The 21,511-nt window shown below is 41.5% G+C and overlaps 1 protein-coding gene across 1 annotated transcript in view; it reads right to left on the reverse strand.

Moving 5' to 3' along the window:
- The window catches only part of AGTPBP1 (ATP/GTP binding carboxypeptidase 1), a 2,804,614-nt gene that overhangs the window by 1,103,239 nt on the left and 1,679,864 nt on the right, over positions 1–21,511 (reverse strand). The window contains exon 21 of the mRNA XM_044060898.1: positions 4,686–5,347. Within this exon, the coding sequence (XP_043916833.1) occupies positions 4,686–5,347 (662 nt within the window). The remainder of the gene's footprint in view (positions 1–4,685; positions 5,348–21,511) is intronic.

The following is a 21,511-nucleotide window of genomic DNA, read 5'->3' on the forward strand; positions in this document are numbered from 1 at the left end:
GAATCCTGGGGCATGGTGGGGGATGTAACAAGCTACAATTTGGATTTCAGTTTTGCCCACAGTTAGTTGCACTTGGATAACCTCAGATGCATTATGCTGCGCAACTAGCCTGGAAGTGTGGATATCCTTAATGAATATGGACTCACCTCCACCTTTGGTGTTCTGGTCCAGGTTAGATGGCCAAAAAGTGTGGTAGGAGTTATAGCCTGGTAATGCAGGGGTGCTCTCTAGAGCCTTGAACCAGGTCTCAGCCACTGCACAGATATCGATGTTCTTCATTTTAAGGAGTGCCTTGAGTGAGTGCATTTTGAGATTTAGACTTCTAGCATTGGGCAGCATTACCCGCAGTTTTTGCTTGCCTGTTTCTGTTATGGTGGTGAATTTGGCATTTGAACCTTGCCTAAAAAAGGCACTATAGGGGTGGTAAGAGCCTTAGCCAGTATCCGGAATGCCAGGGGCAACAGTGCAGGCCATCTCTGGCAAAAAATTGTGGTCTGTCAACCATGTCGTCCCAGGCAGACAGATAATGGATCCCCTTAGAATGACACCAGAAGCTTAATCAACTGTTGAAGTCAATCATTTTGCCCTTGTACTGTGGTATCATTCTGGGCGACGGCAGGATGCTATTCAGGACTAGGGTCATACCTACCTAGGCTACAAGATCGGAGAGCTTTTCCATGTCTCTTTTCATGTAGTCCAGGGAGGTATGTCTCAGGTCGTTCACACCAACATGGATAATGACAGAGTCATATCTGTACTTGCTGTGGAGTGACCTGAGTGCATGGGTTATGTGACAGATCCTGGCACCCAACAGGCAGCTGACAGTAACCCTTCTCCTTGCTTTGCTTAGCCTGGTGAGTGGGACATCAGAGTGCCTGACTGTAGAGTCACCTATGACTAGTGTGTTGGGCACATTGGTTTGCCTTATGGGCTGCGGATTATTGGCACACCGAGTCTGTGGGCTGTGTCATTTGGGCTGTGTTGGGGGATGGAGGTTGCTTGCGTTTCTCCTTTGGAGGTCTCTGTTGCTTGAGCAGATTATTATTGAGAGCCTCTGCGAATGTTTTCATGTTTCTATGTGTGGATTTTGGTGGTGTAGGTTTAGTGGGGCTATGTGATGTGTGGTGTGGTGCAAGTGTTTACCTTCTCCTCTTGACGGTCAAGTTCAGTCTTGGTTGGACAGAGCTTTACCTCCAGTTTGCCTAGATAAGTGCATCTCTCACAGGTTGTGGTGTTGGGTGGTAGGAGGAGAGGGTTGTCTGTGTACATGAAGCAACTACTACATTGCCTCAAGATGCCCAAATTCATCAGATAAACAGGAGAAAACACTGACCCTTGGACATGCCTGAATAAAAAACTACTTTCCTCTAGACAAGTGAGGAAAGTGAGTATAAGTGCAGTTTTTCTCTAAGCAAGTGAGGAAAGTACAAAAACTGTTTTCCTCTAGGTAAAGAGGAAGGTTGAGTGCTGTAGTAATTTGTAGCTTATTTAGTGCTAACAAGTTCTGAACAAATGCAGAGCACGAATAATCAAATTCAAGTGCTAAAACTAAGAATCTGTACCTGGATCTTGTGGTAGATAGGCTACCTAGTGCTTACCACTCCCACTGATAAGCTAGAAGGCTTCCCTCCAACACATAAAGGCTTGGGGGGGTTCAGAAGCTTACAAACAGTCCTGGATACAGCAAATCTGTACCTGGACTAGACTAGTTATAGGAATGGTGGGAAACCAGCGCAATCTCAGGCTTTTAAACCAGAAAGTTGAAAGAGATGGAAAAACTGCCCAAACGGCCTATAAACTACAATTTCTGGGCCAGAAACCACTCTTGTGGTAGATAGGCTACCTAGTGCTTACAACTCCCACTGATAAGCTAGAAGGCTTCCCTCCAACACAGAAAGGCTTTGGGGGCTCAGAAGCTTACAAACAGTCCTGGTTACAGCAAATCCGTATCTGGACTAGACTAGTTACAGGAAAGGCAGGAAACAAGCTTAGACATTTTTTTTTGGAAACTGGAAAGGGAGAAAGGAGAAACAGAAGATAATTCAAAATTAAGGACCTAAGTGGCTTGCCCTTCACAAATTTTCCCTCTGTATAGGTAGAATGAGCTAGTGACACTAGACTAGAACAGAGTTGGGATAGAGCTGAACAGACTGGACTTGGTAGGAGTGTCTGAACTCAAAATATGATTTCACTGTACTCGGTTGAATGTGCAAATGAGATAGACTCAAAAGGAGTGTTCAAACAAATTTACAGGAGGGGCGGGCAATTCCAAAGCCACCAAGATTAATAGCAGAACAAGAGCAGGGAGGGAGGGCAGAAAACTAACTGCAGAAAGAGACAGAGACCACAATATTCAATGAAACAATTAAATAGAAAAATAAAATACAGTACAATCTTTAACACTGCAAATTTGTACTTAACTCAGCTAGTAATGCAGTTGATTGTAGGTATGTAGCAGAAGCCAAACAACTCAGATATTGAGCAGAAATAAATTCAAAGATATGTGACTAACACTTAAAATACAGAGAAACCCTCTAGACTAAGAGTTTAACACTGAATATCAACGAAGTGAAACAATAGCCCCCACTAACTGCACAGAGAGAGACCACAGTATTCTATGAAACAATTAAATAGAAAAATAAATAACTACCGAGAGGCACAGACCACAATATTCAATGAAACAATTAAATACACAGAAAAATAAAATGCAGTACAATCTTACTGCAAGTATGTACTTAACTCATCTAGTAATGTAGCTGATTGTAGGTATGTAGCAGAAGCCAAACAACTCAAATATTGATGCAAAACTTATTCTAGCAACTTTCTAAGTTTATACAACCAGTATTTAAAATCAGTCCCTGACTTTGTGCCTTTGTCCTTCCATTATTGTTGGCTTTATTCAGATTTCATGTGCTTAGAAGCTGACAGATATGAGAAGAGCATTGATCTGTCACATATTCCTTGTTAATTTATTTTAATATATACGCATGGTAAATAATACTACGGAAACATTAAAAACTTTTTTTCTGTAAGACATAACAAATTTATGGCCTTTCTAGATAAACCATTAGCGAATGTTATAAATTTGTCCCATTTGCTACACATTATGAGAGACAATGATCCAAATTTTGGCAACAGAAGGTTGAAAGTCATGTTTTCAGTAATAACAATAACAATCTCTACACATACACTACCAATTAAATTCAGGTAAGGAATAGCACTTCAAGAAAAAAAAAATGGCCACATACCACATCTGAAAGAAAATAATGGAGACAGCCAGACGGGAAATGTTTTCTTTCAGATGTGGTGTATGACAAGCTGGATGAAACAAACTCCTCACACAATGCAAGTTGCAGGAACCTCATCAGAAATGATGAAAATAAACAGCAGTGTCCTCCAGAGCTCAGTGCTGGGACCACTCCTTTGTGGTATTTATTTCTCATATCTACAAGCAGAGGGACAAAAGCTTTGGCTAACAAAGTCTGCAGATGATTATAAACTGGGAGGTTTTGTTAAGTCATCCTATGACACCCAAACCCTCCAGAATGAACTCACCCTAGTAAACCTTTGGCTTGGTAAAAATGATAAATGCTAAAAAGTGTACTATCCCTCTTTTCTCATCATACTGTCTAGACTGTACAAAAAGAAAATGTAGTTAGGGACTTAGGTTAATGGGTCAGTAGCACCCTCTATTTTGACTATTAGATAACAATGGTTGTCAGGAAATCCTTTTATATAGCCTGGCCAGTTGCCAAAGGAATATTATCAGGTTCTAAAGAGATAAGATCAAGCCCTTATACTTGGCACTGATCTGGCTAATTATAAAGTACAGTGCTCCCGTTGGGATGTACTGCACTAAACAACATCAAACAATTAGAAAGATCCCAAAGGTTCCCAACCAAAATGACCACAGGCCTGAAATTTCAGACAGGCTGGAAGCTCTATCACTTTATTCAGTGATTTCCAGTCTTTTCAGGAGAGCTCTCTGTCTCACTTAACCCATTAGAAACCTGACTGTCCTGTTTCTCTACAAGTTTAGTATCCCCACCAGTACTAAAATCAGGTACCTTAGTCATCACCAACAGTAAATAAACACAATGGAGGGACAGGTTTATAACCCATCAACTCCCAAACACCTGGCATAAACTTCCCCTGCATGTTAAGCAAAGAGACTCACCATAAAGCTTCAGAAATAAACTAGATGACTGGATGGGTAGCCACAAGTTTAACCTAGGGCTGACCAGTATGGCATTCCTGGAAAAAGGAGGTACTGGCAAGGCAAGACTAGTCATGAGTCTGAGTGACTTTGGAAAACTGATGGTGATGTCACCTGGATGGCTCCATGATTGGAAGGCTAAAAATCCTTCTTCAGAGTTCTTGTGCTTCCAGAAACTAACCAACAAGTTACTAAAAGTAAAGAACAAGGTAGCCAAGATCCTACTCTACCTGATGCTACATTTACAGAAAGAACACAAACGTACACATTGCGAGTTACAAAATAATGTAAGAAATGGCAGTTGCTAATGGCAGAAGCCAGAATGCAACCATGTCTGGTCTCTATCACTGATTCAGCTGGAACAAATGCATCACTGATGAATATTACTATGTGGAAGTCCTTCAGTTTCTTGAAAAAGCAAGACGCCACTACAAAAAACATATTTTAAATTAAAACAATTAAAACTTACCTTTGCACACCATATGGCCTTTCTAAAATAGTTTCCCTTTCTAGAGGAGGGATATGTCCCAAATAATCAGGATAAGCCACATCAGTGTATCTGGGGACAGACTTGGTGTGTTTTGCAGCTTCTACGTAAAGCTCAGGGTCATGCAGTGGAAGAATGGCTGCTGTGTCAGGTAACTCAAAACAGTTTGCGTCAATGTCTGCCTCTGAGTTTTTCTCACTGTACTTCAAGTGTTCTTGATGGGAAGTACAGCATTCATGTCCTGCCCCTCCGGAACTGAAAAGCTGTGGACAGACACTGCTAATAAGGCCAAGTTTGGTCTCTAGTGAGCAAAGCTGCCCAGCAACACTACACTTATGAGTGTTTGAGGTACAATCTGCATCCATACTCAATTTGTCAAAACGTGAGCCTAATTCATTCTCTGCACACCAACATGAAAATGTGCTTCTGTTAGGCAATTTCAGACAGGATGGCCGTCTATCAAGTTCCTCAGCTACAGAAACACCAGGTGGGCCAGTTTTTTTATGGTTCTCACACTCCATTGTGTTTAATTCTTTCCTAGTTGAACTAATATCATCTTCTCCTGCTGTAGGAACCACAATAGGTCCACCTTTGGGTGCTCTCACGACAGACCTTTCAGGCCTTTCAGATGCAAATTCGAAGCCCTGTAACAGAAACTAAGATTAACATTGCTCTCTCTCTCTCAAATTAAAGCTTTTACTTCATAACAAAAAAAAAAAAAAAAAACTTTACATTCTTAAAGGCACCTTTATTAAAAAGTAAGAACAATCAAGTTTAGATTTATAAAATGCAATTTGCGATAAGTCCCTACCTCATTAGCTAGCAAGATATTAGGAGAAAAGATGATGACTGAAGCTACATACATGGGAGAAACATACTGCATCATAATAAAATGTTTACTGATATTACATAATAAAAGTGTTGCACATGTATGTGTTTATGTATATTGGCATACATGTGAGGACAAACTACATTTATAAGTGATATTATTTTTGGGACGGGTAGTACACAAATCCATACAGTGGGGTATGTGGATGAGATGCCTGCAGTCCACACCAGTGCAAAGGGAAAGCCAGTGAATGCCCTGCATACCTGACAATAGCTGGATATACAAAAGTTAAGTACTTGTCATAACAATAGATGTTTATGACCAAGTCCATCTTTCAAAGACTCAAAGCCAACATGACTCTCGCAGCTCATAACCTAAACTTTTCTCAGGTCACCTAACTCCTTCCGTTTTCTCACATTACTTTCCCCATATATCCTTCTCCAGATCCCTGTAAGAAACCAAGGACAAAGACAAAATCTCTTCAGAGCAACATGTAAACTCAGACCAAAAGTGGCAGAGGAAAGGTGCATGGGGATCAAAGAGGAAAGATGGACCTGGTCCTACATATCTATCATTATATGAAGTACTTCATTTTTACATGTGATCCAGGGGATCTACTTGTCTTTGTTAACATTTCATTACGTCGAAAAAAAAAAGTAGACGCCCAGTTCAGCGAAAGTGCACTTTCGCTGAAGTCTAGTCGCCGATCGGCTGACCAAAAAAAAAAAAAAAAAGCATCTTTTGCATGGGGGCAAGCCCCCGTGCATCCCCTACTTAAATATACGAACTCTGAGATCGAACTACAGCGAGGAAAAGGGAATATTCCCATTCCGCACTGTATTGTGATCTCCACACTTGGTTTTCGAAGTTCCAGTACTTCGAACAAGTGGTCTCGCACAAGTGGGTTTCGAAGTACTGAAACTTCGACCAACTGAATGGAACCTGATTCCAGGTCATCTTCATCGACCTCTAATACAGATTCCCCAGAATAACTCACTGTGTGGATCACTGCAGAAGTATTCTCTGAAAAGAGCATCTATAAAAGACCTTGAACTGCATATGAACTGCATATCAGACTTACAAATGTCTCATCAGAGAAAGGGAGAATCCTAATACTCATTCAGAAATATGATGGGAGAGAACTAAGAGACCCTGAGCCCAAATTGATGTCCATTTCATCTTATTGCAATAGCCAGAGTGAGAGTAATGCGGCTATCAAGCAGGATATATCTCAATGATATCAATAGCATCAGAGGAATTTCACACACCTCCTGACGCCCACAGAGTTCCTTGCTAGATATATTTTGCCCTGGCTAAATTACTGAAAGTGAAGTTTTGAAACCCATCTGTAAACAAACCTACCCATCTTTAGAACTATACAAGTTTTAAAGAAAGTATAAATGTGACAAGTTATTTTGTAAACACCCTTGCTTACAATGGTGATATTAATCTGTCATCAAGATATACACAGAACACATTTTGGTATTGCAATTGTAACAACGGTTGTTAATCTCTTGAGCCACAGTAGCAAAATCCGAGATGATATTATAACTTTTAGTCATGCAGATGTTCTCTTCAATTTGCTGCAAAGCAGGTTTGCTGCTGTCACTCCGTCTTTGTGATATTTATAGGAATATAATGTCCATGCATACTCAATGCACAAATAAATGTAAATATCTACAAAACAGAAGCATCAGTGTAAAGTTTCTCAAGCATTTTTTAAGCTTTCATTTGATACCATGAAGTGCCACATAAAATAATTCTGATCAACTTATTCACAAAATTATTACTACATTATACATGCTCATAATAAAGCAGTGAAATATTCACATTTTTTCTGCTACTGACTACCTCATTTGTGACAGAAGCCATTACTGGTCTGGGTGCATGTGAAATGCTGTTCTAGAATGGTACTAAGTGGACATTGCTCAATATATTTATATAAAATATGACACAATGTATAGCTGTATATTTTACATATAAACAGGTAAACACATCTGCAAAGTGGCTGTAGTTGTATACCGCCTATCAGTGACAAGTTTTCCAACATTACGTATGCTTTCATTTGATGATATGAATCACCATATAAACTCCTGGGTTCATTGACAAAAACATTAAAATGGCATATATTCATAATGTAACTTAAGGACATATGATATTTTTGAGGTACTAACCATTCTTTTTGGATCGGACATTGTACTAAAGCACGTCATAAAATGTGTTTTCACAAGCCAAAATCCCTTGGCACGTGGTAACAGTTTCACCAGACACTCCCTTGCCTCTTAAGATATACACATGTATGCTTATGTACACACACACACACACACACACAGATAAAACAGCCTTGTGTATGTAGACAGTACCCATAATCCCATAATTTATGGTATACACAAAAAAATATTACCCAAGAAAAGCAGAAACTTACTGACCCCACTATATCTTCATGCATCTATATATATGTCCATATATACACACACACACACACATCTTTGTCACTGGATCAAATGCTCATCTGACTGAATCACAAATCATTGAACACAACTGAAAGCTCATTTGACTGAAACAATTGATATATACCATAAACTTTTTTTGCTTGGAAGAAAGCCACTCTGCACCCCCACCCACTGTTATTTATACTAACTCCCTGTCACACAACCATGGAGTAAGGACACTGTGAATCAGTGCTAGCACACAAACAAACCGACAGATCTGGGGATATGATGTGATGGTAGCTGCTCCCCTTCCACACATACTCTTCAAGACTTACTTCACTAATTATTCCTATGATCAGAAATGACACCTTCACATATAGTCTATAAACTTCTACACCTTTCAGTCTATTGTGATTCAGTCAAATGACTTTGACCATTTGTGACTCAGTCGAATGGGGATTCAATTAAATCACATAGACCCAGATACATGTATGTGTGTGTGTATGTGTATATGAATATGTACATATATATGCATAAAACACACACACACACACACACCACATCATCACCACCGAGAAAAAAGCACAGAAGAACCTAGAGAGAAAGACAACCCCACTGCAGGCTGCAGCTATAATATAGTTGTGCCTATAGTGTAATACATGTACTTGCACATTCCTAACTCTAGTGCATCTACAATATATCTACATTTCACAACATACAACACAAACACATATTTTAGGTACTCATGAACAGCAACAAAACAGTGACTTCACTATGGCTAGACATACAATAATACATAAATACTACAAATATAAAGAAATACTCGGACTACTGGAACTGCAGACAGGCAGCTCTCCAGTGAGTGCCCCCCCAAGTAAAGTCAAGTTTCTTTTGAGAAATACTCAAATCTATAAAAGAGCATTTCATTTCCTCTCCTGTTTCATCTGTAACTAACCCCAGCTTTAATTCTATATCCTTTTAAGAATGTCAGGGTAAATTGGATAATGTCTACACTTGCCTTGATTTTATAGTATAAAGTAGAGTGACTGTGCAAAGTAGCATACCTTTTCTTAAGGTTCAATGAGTGGTTTCTATTCCTTTTGCACTTCACAGTGAGTGTCTGCAGAGTTCATTTAACCATTGGCTAGCCTTCTCCTTCCCTGTAGTCTTTACCCCTCCCTCCTCCAGCTCTTGTTCTGTATTGGATAGCCTGAGGTAATTTAAACCCAGGGTGCCATTTTGTTTTTTTTGTTTCAAATCCAATAGCAGCTGTTTGTCTCCCTTGGTGTCTAATCATCCTACTGTAAGTTTTTGCAATCAAGATATGCTGTACATTGTGGTTTAATTCATAATTCTTTAGTACAACAGCTTATACTATATGTTTCTGTTATTTTTAACACTGTAGGATGCCTTTTGATAATTCTGCTTAATGAACTGCTGTCACATATGTACCTAGATATGTTCTGTTTTCCTTGTTTACTGTTATAGAGCCAGAAGGGCTATTTCACATGCTACATTTCACTGCTCTAACTGCATTGACTAGTTTTTAAATACATTGAAAGTGTATCTTGCTTAATTTAGTAGAGGACTGCTTTATATATTTACATTTTATTTTTGTATGTTGCCATAAGAAAATATTTTATGTTATCAGGTGCTGAAGCAGGAATAACCATTGCCTGATGTTTTTGTTATTGACTATTGCTAAACAAAAATCCAATCTGACTGGTCACACAGTATGTGCTGCCTTAACCTAATGCTCGCTTACATTTTACTTCTATTTTTCTTTCAGTAATCCAAACCATCGTTCAGGTCAAGCAGGTCTCTGCCCCCCATATCAAGCAGTAGAAATTTCAGTTTTTTCTTGAGCACTGGGCACCCACAGACACTTGTCCTGCAACTAAAGAGACTAAATACTAATGTAGGTGCTTAACTTCCAAGTGTCTAGACAGTAAAATACCTTACCTGCATTAACTTAAACAAATGTTAGTGAGTGTATTAGTACATTTCTGCTGTATAGTTCCTTAGTCAAACCTGTGTACTGATGAGTACATCACCAGGACTAAACAGTTGTATATTGCTCTCCAGTGACTGCCCCCCCCCCAACTAAAGTCAAGTTTCTTTTGAGAAATACTCAAATCTATAAAAGAGCATTTCATTTCCTCTCCTGTTTCATCTGTAACTAATCCCAGCTTTAATTCTATATCCTTTTAAGAATGTCAGAAAATTATACTCTGTGCCCATAACATAGTCTATAACTTAGTGCAAACATATTAAATTACATTTAAAATTTCAGTTGAACATATTACAATTTAAAATAACATTACATACTTACGAAAGCCTAAAGAAACACTTATAGTCGGTGTTAGCCCGCTTCACTCGGGCTTGCTCCGCTCTCCTCCCTGCCCCCTATTCCCACCTGCCCCTACTACTTCTACTTTTATTCTAACCCCTAATCACCTGACCAGTAGTCCAACCCCTAATTCCCTAACAACTAGCCCAACCCACTCATCCTACCTCCCCCACCCCCCAATCAAATTACATCCCACACTGATCCCACTCCCAAAACACATTCCCAGACAACACAACTCTACCCTCACACACAACCAACCAGGAATCCTAGTTGTACTTCTCACTCAAAGTAGTATCATGTTACCCACACTCACATCCCTATCACTAGCTCTACTATCGCTAACCTTCCTAACTTCCTTACAAACAGATCTACCGCTGCACAACTGCTATCACACTACCCACACTAGCCCACCCTCTCAAACCCACTCAGACTTCTACATCTGTCCTACAATCATAAATCTTACAACTACATATTACTCACTAACAAAAATTACACCATCTCATCACACTAAGAAAAACTCTCATAGACCAAGCTCGCAAACAATTATTAAAAAACACATACTGACACTCCTACAAATTCTGCTAACCTCTGGTGACATTCACCCAAATCCAGGTCCCCTCTCAGCTAGACAAACATCTGACCTGCTAATCCTAAATCTCAACATAAGAAGCATTACCAACAAGCTAACAGACCTACATGCATTCATAGCCCACTACAACCCTGAAATACTCGCCATTACAGAAACCTGGCTTAAACACGGTATCCAAGATGAAGTCTTTCTTCCCCCAGGGTATAATACACTTAGATCTGATAGAACAAACAGGAAAGGAGGAGGAGTAGCCCTTCTCTTTAAAAACACCCTTAACCTCCAGCTCCTGCACACCACACCACCCACTTTTCAAAATGCTGAAGTCCTGTTTTCTGTCCTATCCATAAGAAACACCAAGATCATCAATATAATATGCTGCTATATACCTCCAGGCAACAACTCGCTCATAATAGAAGACATCCTACACTGGACAAAGGACAATCTACCTCAGGAAACGATCCTACTAGGAGACCTTAACACTGACTGGGCAACCTGTAACTCCAGCAGCCCCTCTACACATATCAATCTATATGGGTTCTCTCAACTAATTAAAGAACCAACTAGAATAGATGAGAAAACAAAGAGAGAATCCATACTAGACTGGACACTAACCAACTATCCCAAACAAAACTATACAGTAGGCTGCCTCCCAGATGACTTAAGTGATCATCTCCCCACCTTCCTACTCCAGAAACATTCCAATCACCCCAAACCAGTAGTCTACAAATTTGTAAGAGATGACCGTAACCTTACCCCACGATACCTAAATACTGTCCTAAGCCACTGCAACTGGGAACCACTACGGACACTCAGGTTAGACCAGGCAGTAGACTACTTCAATACAACCTTCTCTAACATCCTTAATAGTCTAGCTCCCAGCAGAAAGATCAGAGTTAAAGCCAACTACGATCCCTGGCTAAATAGAGACACCAGAGCCTTACTAAAAGCTAGAGATAAAGCCTGGAAAATCTGGAAAACTGACAAAACCCCTAGCTCCAGACAATACCATCAACAGCTTAGAAACAAGGCCAAGGCTGAATCCAAAATAAACAAACAAAACTATTTTCTTAGCGCCCAAAGGAAATATTCAAATAGTCCACAAAAATTCTGGCATGCCATTAACTCCCTACTAAAGCCAGGCAAAACCACAACCCCAGCACCCATCTCTACTAACAATACCCTAGACATAGCTTCTCAATTTAATAACCATTTTACTAAATCCATCTTAGCCCTGTCCAGTCAAATAACCCAAAACAGTCTACCTCAGTCACAACCTAACCTATTCCACACCACCCCCTCTTTCAGCCTATCACCACCAGTGCCCACCTCAACTATCAAAAAACTCCTCCTAAAACTAAAGCCAACCATACTAGCAGCTGATAACATACCTGCTGCATACCTAAAAATGGCTAGTGACTCCTTATCATATCCTGTCTCCATCCTTATCAACCGCTCCATACTAGAATCCTACATGCCCAAACTCTGGAAAGTATCTCGCATCATTCCCCTCCATAAAGGAGGTAATTCTTATGAATTCTCCAACTACCGACCTATTGCCATCCTTTGCCCCTTATCCAAAACTCTTGAGAAATGCATCCACTTGCAAGTGATGACATTTCTTAACACACACAATCTACTATCTACCACACAACACGGTTTCCGTCCACATCACAGCACTACCACAGCCCTTCTATCTTTCACTAATTATATAAACCTTCACAGGAATGATAACAAATATGTATCAGCCATTTTCCTAGACCTCTCAAAAGCATTTGATATGGTCTCCCACTCCATTCTACTAGACTCACTAACATCATTATCCTTCACCTCCTCTACTATAGCCTGGTTCAGAAGCTACTTGTCTGGCAGGCAACAATCAGTTCAGTGGAAAGGAACTCTGTCTACACAACTTCCAACCACCATAGGTGTCCCACAGGGCTCTATACTGGGCCCGCTGTTGTTCTCTATTTTCACAAATAACCTCAAATGCTCTACACAACATGCCACACTCATACAATATGCAGATGATTCAACTCTGATCTGCTCCGCCTCATCTCCCACCACCCTACATACACTCACTCAAGATACCTTTATCTCAGTAGAAAAATGGATATCTGGGATCCAACTAATTCTAAATCCCAAAAAGACAAAACTGCTACTATTTACCCCTAATAGATAAAAAAAAACCCTTTCCTTTACCATAACATCTAAGGACAGCACCACCATCTCCCCTTCTAACCACACCAAACTTCTGGGCATTGAAATAGACAATAATCTCCACTTTGATGTTCACATCTCACATACCATAAAACTAGTACACAAAAAACTAGGCTCCCTATACAGTCATAAGTCCTTTCTCTCACAAAAAGCAAGAGTCACTCTTGCACAAAGCCACCTCTTCTCAACTCTATTATACGCAGCACCAAACTTTACCCAAATCAGACAATGTGACCTAGACAAACTAGAATCATGCTACAATAAAATAGCCAAGTTTGCTACTAACTCAACCTATAGAACCCATCACTGTGCTGCACTAAAAGAACTAAAATGGCTTGAGCTACCACAGCTACTTAACTATCACCAGCTGGGCACAGCCTACAATATTCTCAAATATCCTGAAAAAAAACCCTCATTATCTAACCTACTTACTATCTATACTACAAACCGATACCTAAGATCCAGTGAAAAATCTCTCCTCTCCATCACCAAGGCTAACAATAATGCAGGGAAAGCGCTCTACTCCCACACCGTTGCCAGAAATTGGAACTCTCTTCCCCTATCTGTGTCCACTGCCCCCTCCACATCCATATTCAAAAACTCCCTCAAATCGCACCTTCTTAGTACATGGTTATGCCCTTGTATCACATAACCCTACCCATACTACTATTAACTCCCCAAATTCCTCTCTGATCACATGCTGGAGCTCTGATCCCCTGTAGGCTTGGTCATCTGAAAGGGTACTTTTAACTGTAGAATCTTACTTGATATATTTTCTTTTCTTACCAAGTATGACTGACATTGTCTTTTTACCCATGTTCTATATCTTTTACCCGGAGTGTTTTTACTAATTCTTGTTATATTACTATGCTCAGCATACATGATGTAACCTGTTTTGTGTATTATGCTGGATGTACTGTATTTGTATAACTTGATGTTGGAGCTTTTCTCCCCGGACCTCCGCTGAAAATGGACCTGGTCCAGTCGGAATTTCCCGGTTAACAAATGTAAAATAAATAAAATACCCTTCGTGCAGAAGTAGTCTTCAGAAAACTGTCCTGGTAAGGATATAGCAGGCATAACATAACAGCTGCAGAGGCAGACAAGACTTCATGCAGGTGGTAATTGGACCTATGCAGAAGTGGAAGGACTAATTTACACTTATGAAAAGGATTAAAAGGGGGAAGCCATCTGTGCTATGTAAAACATTTGAGGGGACAGGGGATACTAAAAGTAGCAAAATGAACAAAGTAAACACTGACTGAAATGAACTCATTATGTTCAGTTTCTATGTTGAAAGCACATTATCAGGCAGTACATTCCAGCTGCCAGACTTTTCATAGTGTAACTGTATCACCACAGCATTTCTTTAACATACTTACTCTCTGAATATTATGTTGCATGATCTTCTTCTTTTGCACATTTCCTTGTAATGTTTACCATTAAATATCATGTTTCTTCAGTATAATCTGAATTAAGACTCTCTAAAATCATCTGTTGAAGTACATACCATAATTATAATGAACTACACCCCAGACAAAAACATTTTAAATTTAATATGCATATCGTAACTTTAATATATGATGAACAGAGCAACAGCTGGGAAGTACAGTTTTGTACACTTACATAAATGTAGATGTTCGAGTGCATTCACTGTTGCAGTCATCACACTTGGGTTATCCTGCCAGGGGTAGCCCTCAGTCGGCCCGAATACCAGAGGCTTGGTATTTCTGCGTCGTGTTGCTGTCAATCCAGGAGTGATGTCAGGTCGTCAGTGGTATAAAAAGAGGCAGCCAACACCATTACATCAGTTTTTCTTGCCCCAAATGTCAAGAGCCCCCAAAAGGGAGCTAAGTTATGGTGGAGTAACACCACCAGTAGAAAGTAAATACCAATAGCCCTGTAAGGATGAGAGAGAGAGAGAGAGAAGAGATAAGGGGGCTGAAGGGTGGGAATCAAGGACTGCAACAGTGAACACACTCGAACATCTACATTTATGGTAAGTGTACACAACTGTACTATGTTCTTCGTGCTTCACTGCTGCAGTCATCAAACTTGGGTTGATTCCCAAAGCTGAGGATCGGGTAGAGCCAAGTCAAGAAGAATTGGGGCTGGCTAGAATGCTCTGCAGGACTGCGGTTGCAAAGCCTGCCCTGGATTTAGAAAAGATAGGCAGGTGGTAATACTTGGTGAAGATATGAACAAAACTCCATGTTGCAGTTTCCAGGATGTCTCTGAGAAAGGCTGTAGAGGTTGAAGCTGTCCTAGTTGAATATGTTCTAACCCCACAGTGGGGGTGGTTTCCAATGGTGTTTGTAAAGAAAATAATGCAGTGTGCTATTCATTTGGAGATGGTTTGTTTTGATATGGCTTTGCCCTCTGCCCTGGTGCAAAGTGGACTAGTAACTGGTGAGATTTCCTAAAGGGCTTAGTCTATCCAGGTAGAACCTGAGCTGTCTGTGCACATCTAAAGAGTGCAGGATCCTTCTCCCCTTATTTTGAGGTTTAGGGAAAATGGTGGGCAAATTAATAGATTGGTTGAGAGCCACACTGGACATCACCTTAGGCATGAAAGCTGGGTTAGTCTTGAGGGAGGCCCTGTCAGCATGAAAAATGATGAAATGGCTAGTGCTTGTAACTGAAGTCACTCTTCTAGCTGAAGTGATGGCCAGAAGCAAGGCTGTTTTCCAAGAGAGGAATTTTAACTCTACTGAAGCTGCAGGCTCAAAGGGGGGGGGGTGAGCTTTTCCAACATAAAGTTAAGGTTGGAAGCAGGAGTAGGAGCTCTCCTTGGTGGCCTTACATTGTTAGCCCCTCTCAAGAACTGTTTGATGAGAGGGTGTGAGAAGAGAGGTGGCTCAGTGCTGTAATGAATTTAATGGAAGAGAAGGATAGGCCCCTATGGAGTAGTTCTGCTAGGTAATCTAGGATGAGAGGTAAGGAGGGCTGCACTGGGTCAGCACCTTTAGTCTGGATCCAGGAACAATACCTTTTCTACTTGTCAGCATGGGATTTTCTAGTACTGGGTCATCTGGCTTCATGTATGGCATCCAGGACTTGTTTGCTTAGGGTGGCCACTGGAGGAGAAGTCAAGGAATAAGCCAGGTTGCTAGGTTCAGGGTCTGCAACTGTGGATGCAAAAACTCTTCCCTCCTGCTGAGTCAGGAGAGTTGGAATCTGGGGTAGGTGCCATGGAGGCAACGGGGACAGACTGTGCAGCAGTGGGTACCAGTGTTGGTGTGGCCAGTCTGGGGAAATCAGGAATGTCCTTGGTCTTTCCTCCCTTACTTTGAGTAATCCTCTGGTCAGAAGAGGTAGAGGGGGAAATGCATTGATTGAGAAGTTTTTCCACTGGAAGGATAAATCCAGTTTCCAAGCCTTGCTATGAGGTTCCCTGGTGCAGAATTTGTTGAGCTGGTGGTTGTAGGGGGAGGCAAATAAGTCCACCTTCGGGGTACCCCATGTTTGGGTCACAAGGTTGAAGGCGTTGTGGTTTAATTGCCACTCATGTGGGTCCAGGAGATTTCTGCTTAAGTTGCCTCTCACAGAGTTTTGCTTGTCTGGCAGGAATTGAGCTTGCACATGAATATGCACGGCTGAGGCAGTGTTCCAAAGGGTCATGGCTAGCCTGCAGAGAGGGTAGGAGTGGGTTGCCCCCTGCTTGATGTACCACATTACTGTGGTGTTGTCAGTTTTGATAAGTAGTGCCCCGGAGACAGCAGTGGACTGAAAGCTGTCAGAGCATGCTGAACAGCTAGCATCTCTTTTTGGTTAATGTGCAGATGAATTTGGTTTGGGCTCTAATGGCCATGAATGCACCTGCCGTCCAGGTGAGCACCCCAGGCATAGTCTGATGTGTCTGTGGTTAGGGTCTGGGTGGCATGAGATTGTGAAAAGGGAAGTCCCTTGTTGTGGCTGCATGCTGCTGCCCACCAAAGAAAATCTTTCCTTAGACAGAATATCATAGGTATAATAGTTTCCAGGTCCTGTGAATGCTGACACCAAATGCTTTTTAAGTACCACTGAAATTTCCTCATATGCAGTCTGGCATATGGAATTAGCAGATTGCAGGAGGCCATGAACCCTAGAGCTTGCAGGATTTTCCTTGTGGATAACTGGGTTCTGGTGGCTTGTCAGGCTTGATTTTCTGGAGTTAGAAATGCCATCTGGGATGCCACGGCCAGGATTGCGCCCAGGAATACAATTTTTTGACTGGGGACAAGTTTGGATTTCTTCTCGTTGATAGTGTACCCCAGTGAGGTTAATAGGTCCTTTACAAATGTCAGGTGCTGTAACAGCTTTTCCTGACTGTCTGCCTGAATCAGGCAGTCGTCCAAGTAAGGGAACATTTGAATATTTCTTTGTCTGCAATAAGCAATGGCTGGAGCCAAGCATTTTGTGAAAACTCTGGGAGCAGCGGATAAGCCAAAGGGAAGTGCAGAGAACTGATAATGTATAGATCCTGCCCTGAAACGTACATATTTCCTGCAAGAATCTCTGACTGGGATATGCAGATAGGCCTCTAAGGTCTAGAGTGGCTAACCAGGCATCTTTGGACAGCATACGGAGAAGCTGCTGCAGTGTGAGCATTTTGAATTTTGGTACCACCAGGAAGGTGTTTAGAATAGATATATCTAAAATTGGGTGCCAGGTGCCCTCTTTTCTGGATACTAGAGAAAGCCTGGAAGAGAACCCCTGGCCTTTCTGATCTGTGGGGACAGGCTGAATTGCCCTCATGGAGAGCAGGGAATGAACCTGGTGTTGTGCCTCTGCCCACTGGTTTGGAGGAAGATCTGGGAATCCCTTTGGGGTTGGCAAGGTGTGGAAATAAAATTTGTACCCCTGGGACACTATGTTGAGGACCCATCGGTCGTTGGTGATGGAGGCCCATTTTTCTGCATGGGAGGCAAGTTTTCCTCCTAGTGGCACGGGCAGATGGGCAGAGGTGAGAGGAGGAGTCGAAGAGTCACTGGGAATTATTTCCATAAGGGGGTGGCTTAACACTCCCTGGTTTAGAAGTCGAGGCATTCCATTGTTTAGATCTCTACATCCCTTGAGACTGCTGTCTGGGGGTCTGTTACCCCTAGGTCTTGTCTGAAGTGGCCTCGAGTGGGCAGGAAAGGACCAATGTTTTGAGGGACAATGTCTACGGAATCTTGGAGGCTGAACTTGCAAAAAGTCTTTCATTTTCTGCATAGATTTAGCTTTTTCTTCCATCTTTTTAAATCTCTTCTGCTCTGGTGCCAAACAGATTGTCTTTGTTACGAGGTGCATCCAAAAATTTTGATTTGACATGATCTGGCAGGTCTGTTCCTTAAGCCAAGCATGCCTTTGAAGTACAGAACCTGTGACTGCTGCCCTGCAGGATGCTTCTAGGGAGTCAAACCCACATATTTCAGGGTATGCTTAGTGATTTAGCTTGCAGAATGCATAGGTTTCTGTAAGTCTTTATTTTCTGCACAGTCAGGGAAGGTAGACAATTTTTGTTTAATGAGTTCCATGTTATGTTGCTGGTATTTCAGCATGTGGAACTGACAATTTAATGCTCTAATGGCAAGAGTTGCAATAGTATACACTTTTTTGCCCCATCTGTCTAAGTCTCAAGAATCCCTGTCCGACAGAGTGGGATTCTTAGCTGTAGTTGCTTTTATTCCTTTAGGCCCTTGGGAGATGACCTCTGGGTCAGCAGTAGGATTCTTGAAAAGAAATTTGTGAGAGTCAGGGACTCTAATACCTGTCAGGTTTCCTGGGAGCAGGAGGCAAAGTATCCAGGGATAGACTGGATTCCATAAAAACATTATCCACAACATCCAGGACAGGGGATATAGCTAAGGGCCTGTGCTGAGGTAAATCTAAAAATGCCCAGAGTCTCTTTTTGGACTGAGGGTAATCCTGGCATTCCCAATGGAAGTGCTCTCTCAAAGTATGTAGGGTTTCACCAAAAGAAAAATTCTCAGGTGGAGAGGCAGAAGGAATGGATTCCTCTGCATCTGAATCCTCATAAGCAGATAAGGGAATGTCTTCATAATCAGAACAGTACAGTTTTGTACCTACCATAAATGTAGATGTTCGAGGATCCACATTGCTGCAGTCATAACCTGTGGATATCCTCTTTTTCTGCCCCAGATGTCAGAAGGCCAGAAAAAAAAAAAGAAAAGGCCAAAGCCACAAAATAAAAAAATAATTATCCCCAAGGAACAATAACAAAACAAACACACCAACAAACCAAAAGGGGAAGGAGGGGAGGAAAGCAAGGACTACAGCATCTAATCTCGAACATCTTACAGAGTACAAAAACAATAAACTGTACTATATTTCACATTGCTGCAGTCAGTCATTCTGTGGAGTAGAATCCCAAAGCAAAGGATGGACTTGGAGAAAAGAGGAGATGTTAGTAGAAAAGTGAACTAGACTCCAAGTAGCTGCTTCAAAAATATCATATCCTTAACACCCCCTCAAAAAAAGCAGTAGAAGTGGCAGTAGCCCTAGTGGAATGAGGTCTAATCCCAGCAGGAACATCGGTAGGCAAATGGAGTAGTTTAGTCAAGGCATGAAATCACTTTGGCATTTAAAAGGAGGGTTAGTAAAGAAAGAAACTCTCCTATCCTTATGGAATATTAGAGGGTTCAACTGCCATGAGAGCCTTCAGCAGATACCCTTCTAGCAGAAGTAATGGCCAACAAAAGGCAGTCTTACATGGAACTTTGGAAATATCTAGGTATGTATTGAGAATTGAGAACCAGAAAGATTGGCCTCAAGTATTTTTTTTTTTTTTGGCAGGAGGAATGATGAGAAATAAAACCCTAGCCTACTTCTGGCGGAGGGTACACCTGGATTACCCCATCTAAGACTGAAAATCTTACCCAGGCAATTAGGGCTAAACTTAAAAAAATAACTTAACTGGCTGCAATGTTGTCTGCATTTGTCTAGCTAGCTTTAGCATTTTTTCAAAACAAACTGAACAGGAGATTGAAAAGAACTGAAGATTGAAGGGGCATCAAAATCCGAGCTTTAACATGCTCTGAGCTTCAACATGCCTTAAGCCAGGCATGTCTATGAATAAGCTAATCTGTAGCAGCCCTGTAGGAAGCCTGAAGGGAAGCAAGAAGGGCACACTGACTGGAATGTTTATGAACAGTCTCTGAAGCATGAACCGTCCCTGCACCCTGCTACCTCTACCCTCAGATAAAAGCATCTACCTTAATTTCCAATTGACCTAACCTTAAGTTCTGATACTTCCAGCATATGGAATTGGACCAATAAAGTTAAACATGCGTCTAAGAGGTTAGAGAAAAATACCTTTACCCCAACCCATCTAGAAAAGGAATCCAATTTTATCCAAAGGAACTGGAAAGCCTATTTATAGACCCCCACCCCTAGTTCCGGGTCAGCTCTGGGAGAAACTCTTATACAAAATATTTAATACAATATGGAACTCTGTAATACCTGTCTGGCTTGACAGGGGCAGGGGGGGGGTAATCAGGATTAAGGAAGCTTCAAGGGAACAAAACAAAAAACACAACAAACAGAGAATAAACAAAGGCCTATGTGTAAAATGTAAAATTCCCTAAAAATCTAGACTCTGAATCTTCCCGACCTGAAAATCCCTGAAATGCCACTTGATGGAATGCTCATGGGAAGAAAAGGTTCAGAAAAGGAAAAATCCTCTGGGAGGTGAGGAATCCTCTGCATCGATCAGCATCCTAATCAAAATCTGAACAGGGAAGCTGAGGACTCCACTCTGAGGACTCCGACTCCAGGAAGGAATGATCTGTCTCCACCAAATCTGTCTCTCTGGACCTCTCTTCTTTCTGAGGCATAGAACCCTGATCAAAGTAATCAAATCCTCCATTTCAAATCTTCAGAGTCGTCGGACTCTTCGTCAGATAAAGATGCTGGGGACAAGTCTCTCTCTCTTTTTTTTTTTTTTTGCTGCCCCTAATCGGCATGATAAGGTCTTCCACCATTTTAAGCATCTGTGATTGTGGCAAGGAAGCAGGTGCGTGAGTTTGGGTCGTCAATTTTCTAGGCGTAGCTCATACTATGGGCCTTAGAGACTCAGTAGTTTTAGAAAGAACTGTAGACATGAAAGAAGTCTAATATCAGTAGTGGGAAGAACTTCCTCAGAAGCCAGTGCCTGCACAGTGGCTCTGGACCCATCCAAGGAAGAGACATCCGCAGGCTCCATAGTCAAACAAGAGTCTTGCAGCATACCGGACTCAGAGCGGGTCTCAGTAGCAGCCTGTGAATCCATCGATGTGGGCATCAGGGGCTACAAAAGAGCCTCACTGAGTACCCGCAAACTGGCGACTAGCTTAACAGAAGCGTCGTCGGCAGTTTTGGACCTGTGCGGTCTGTCTCTGGCTTTATCCTTATGCTTGTTTGGAAGAT

This window comes from Protopterus annectens, chromosome 2.part0 (genome assembly GCF_019279795.1).
Source record: "Protopterus annectens isolate FY-2018-M chromosome 2.part0, PAN1.0, whole genome shotgun sequence".
Taxonomy (NCBI): domain Eukaryota; kingdom Metazoa; phylum Chordata; order Ceratodontiformes; family Protopteridae; genus Protopterus; species Protopterus annectens.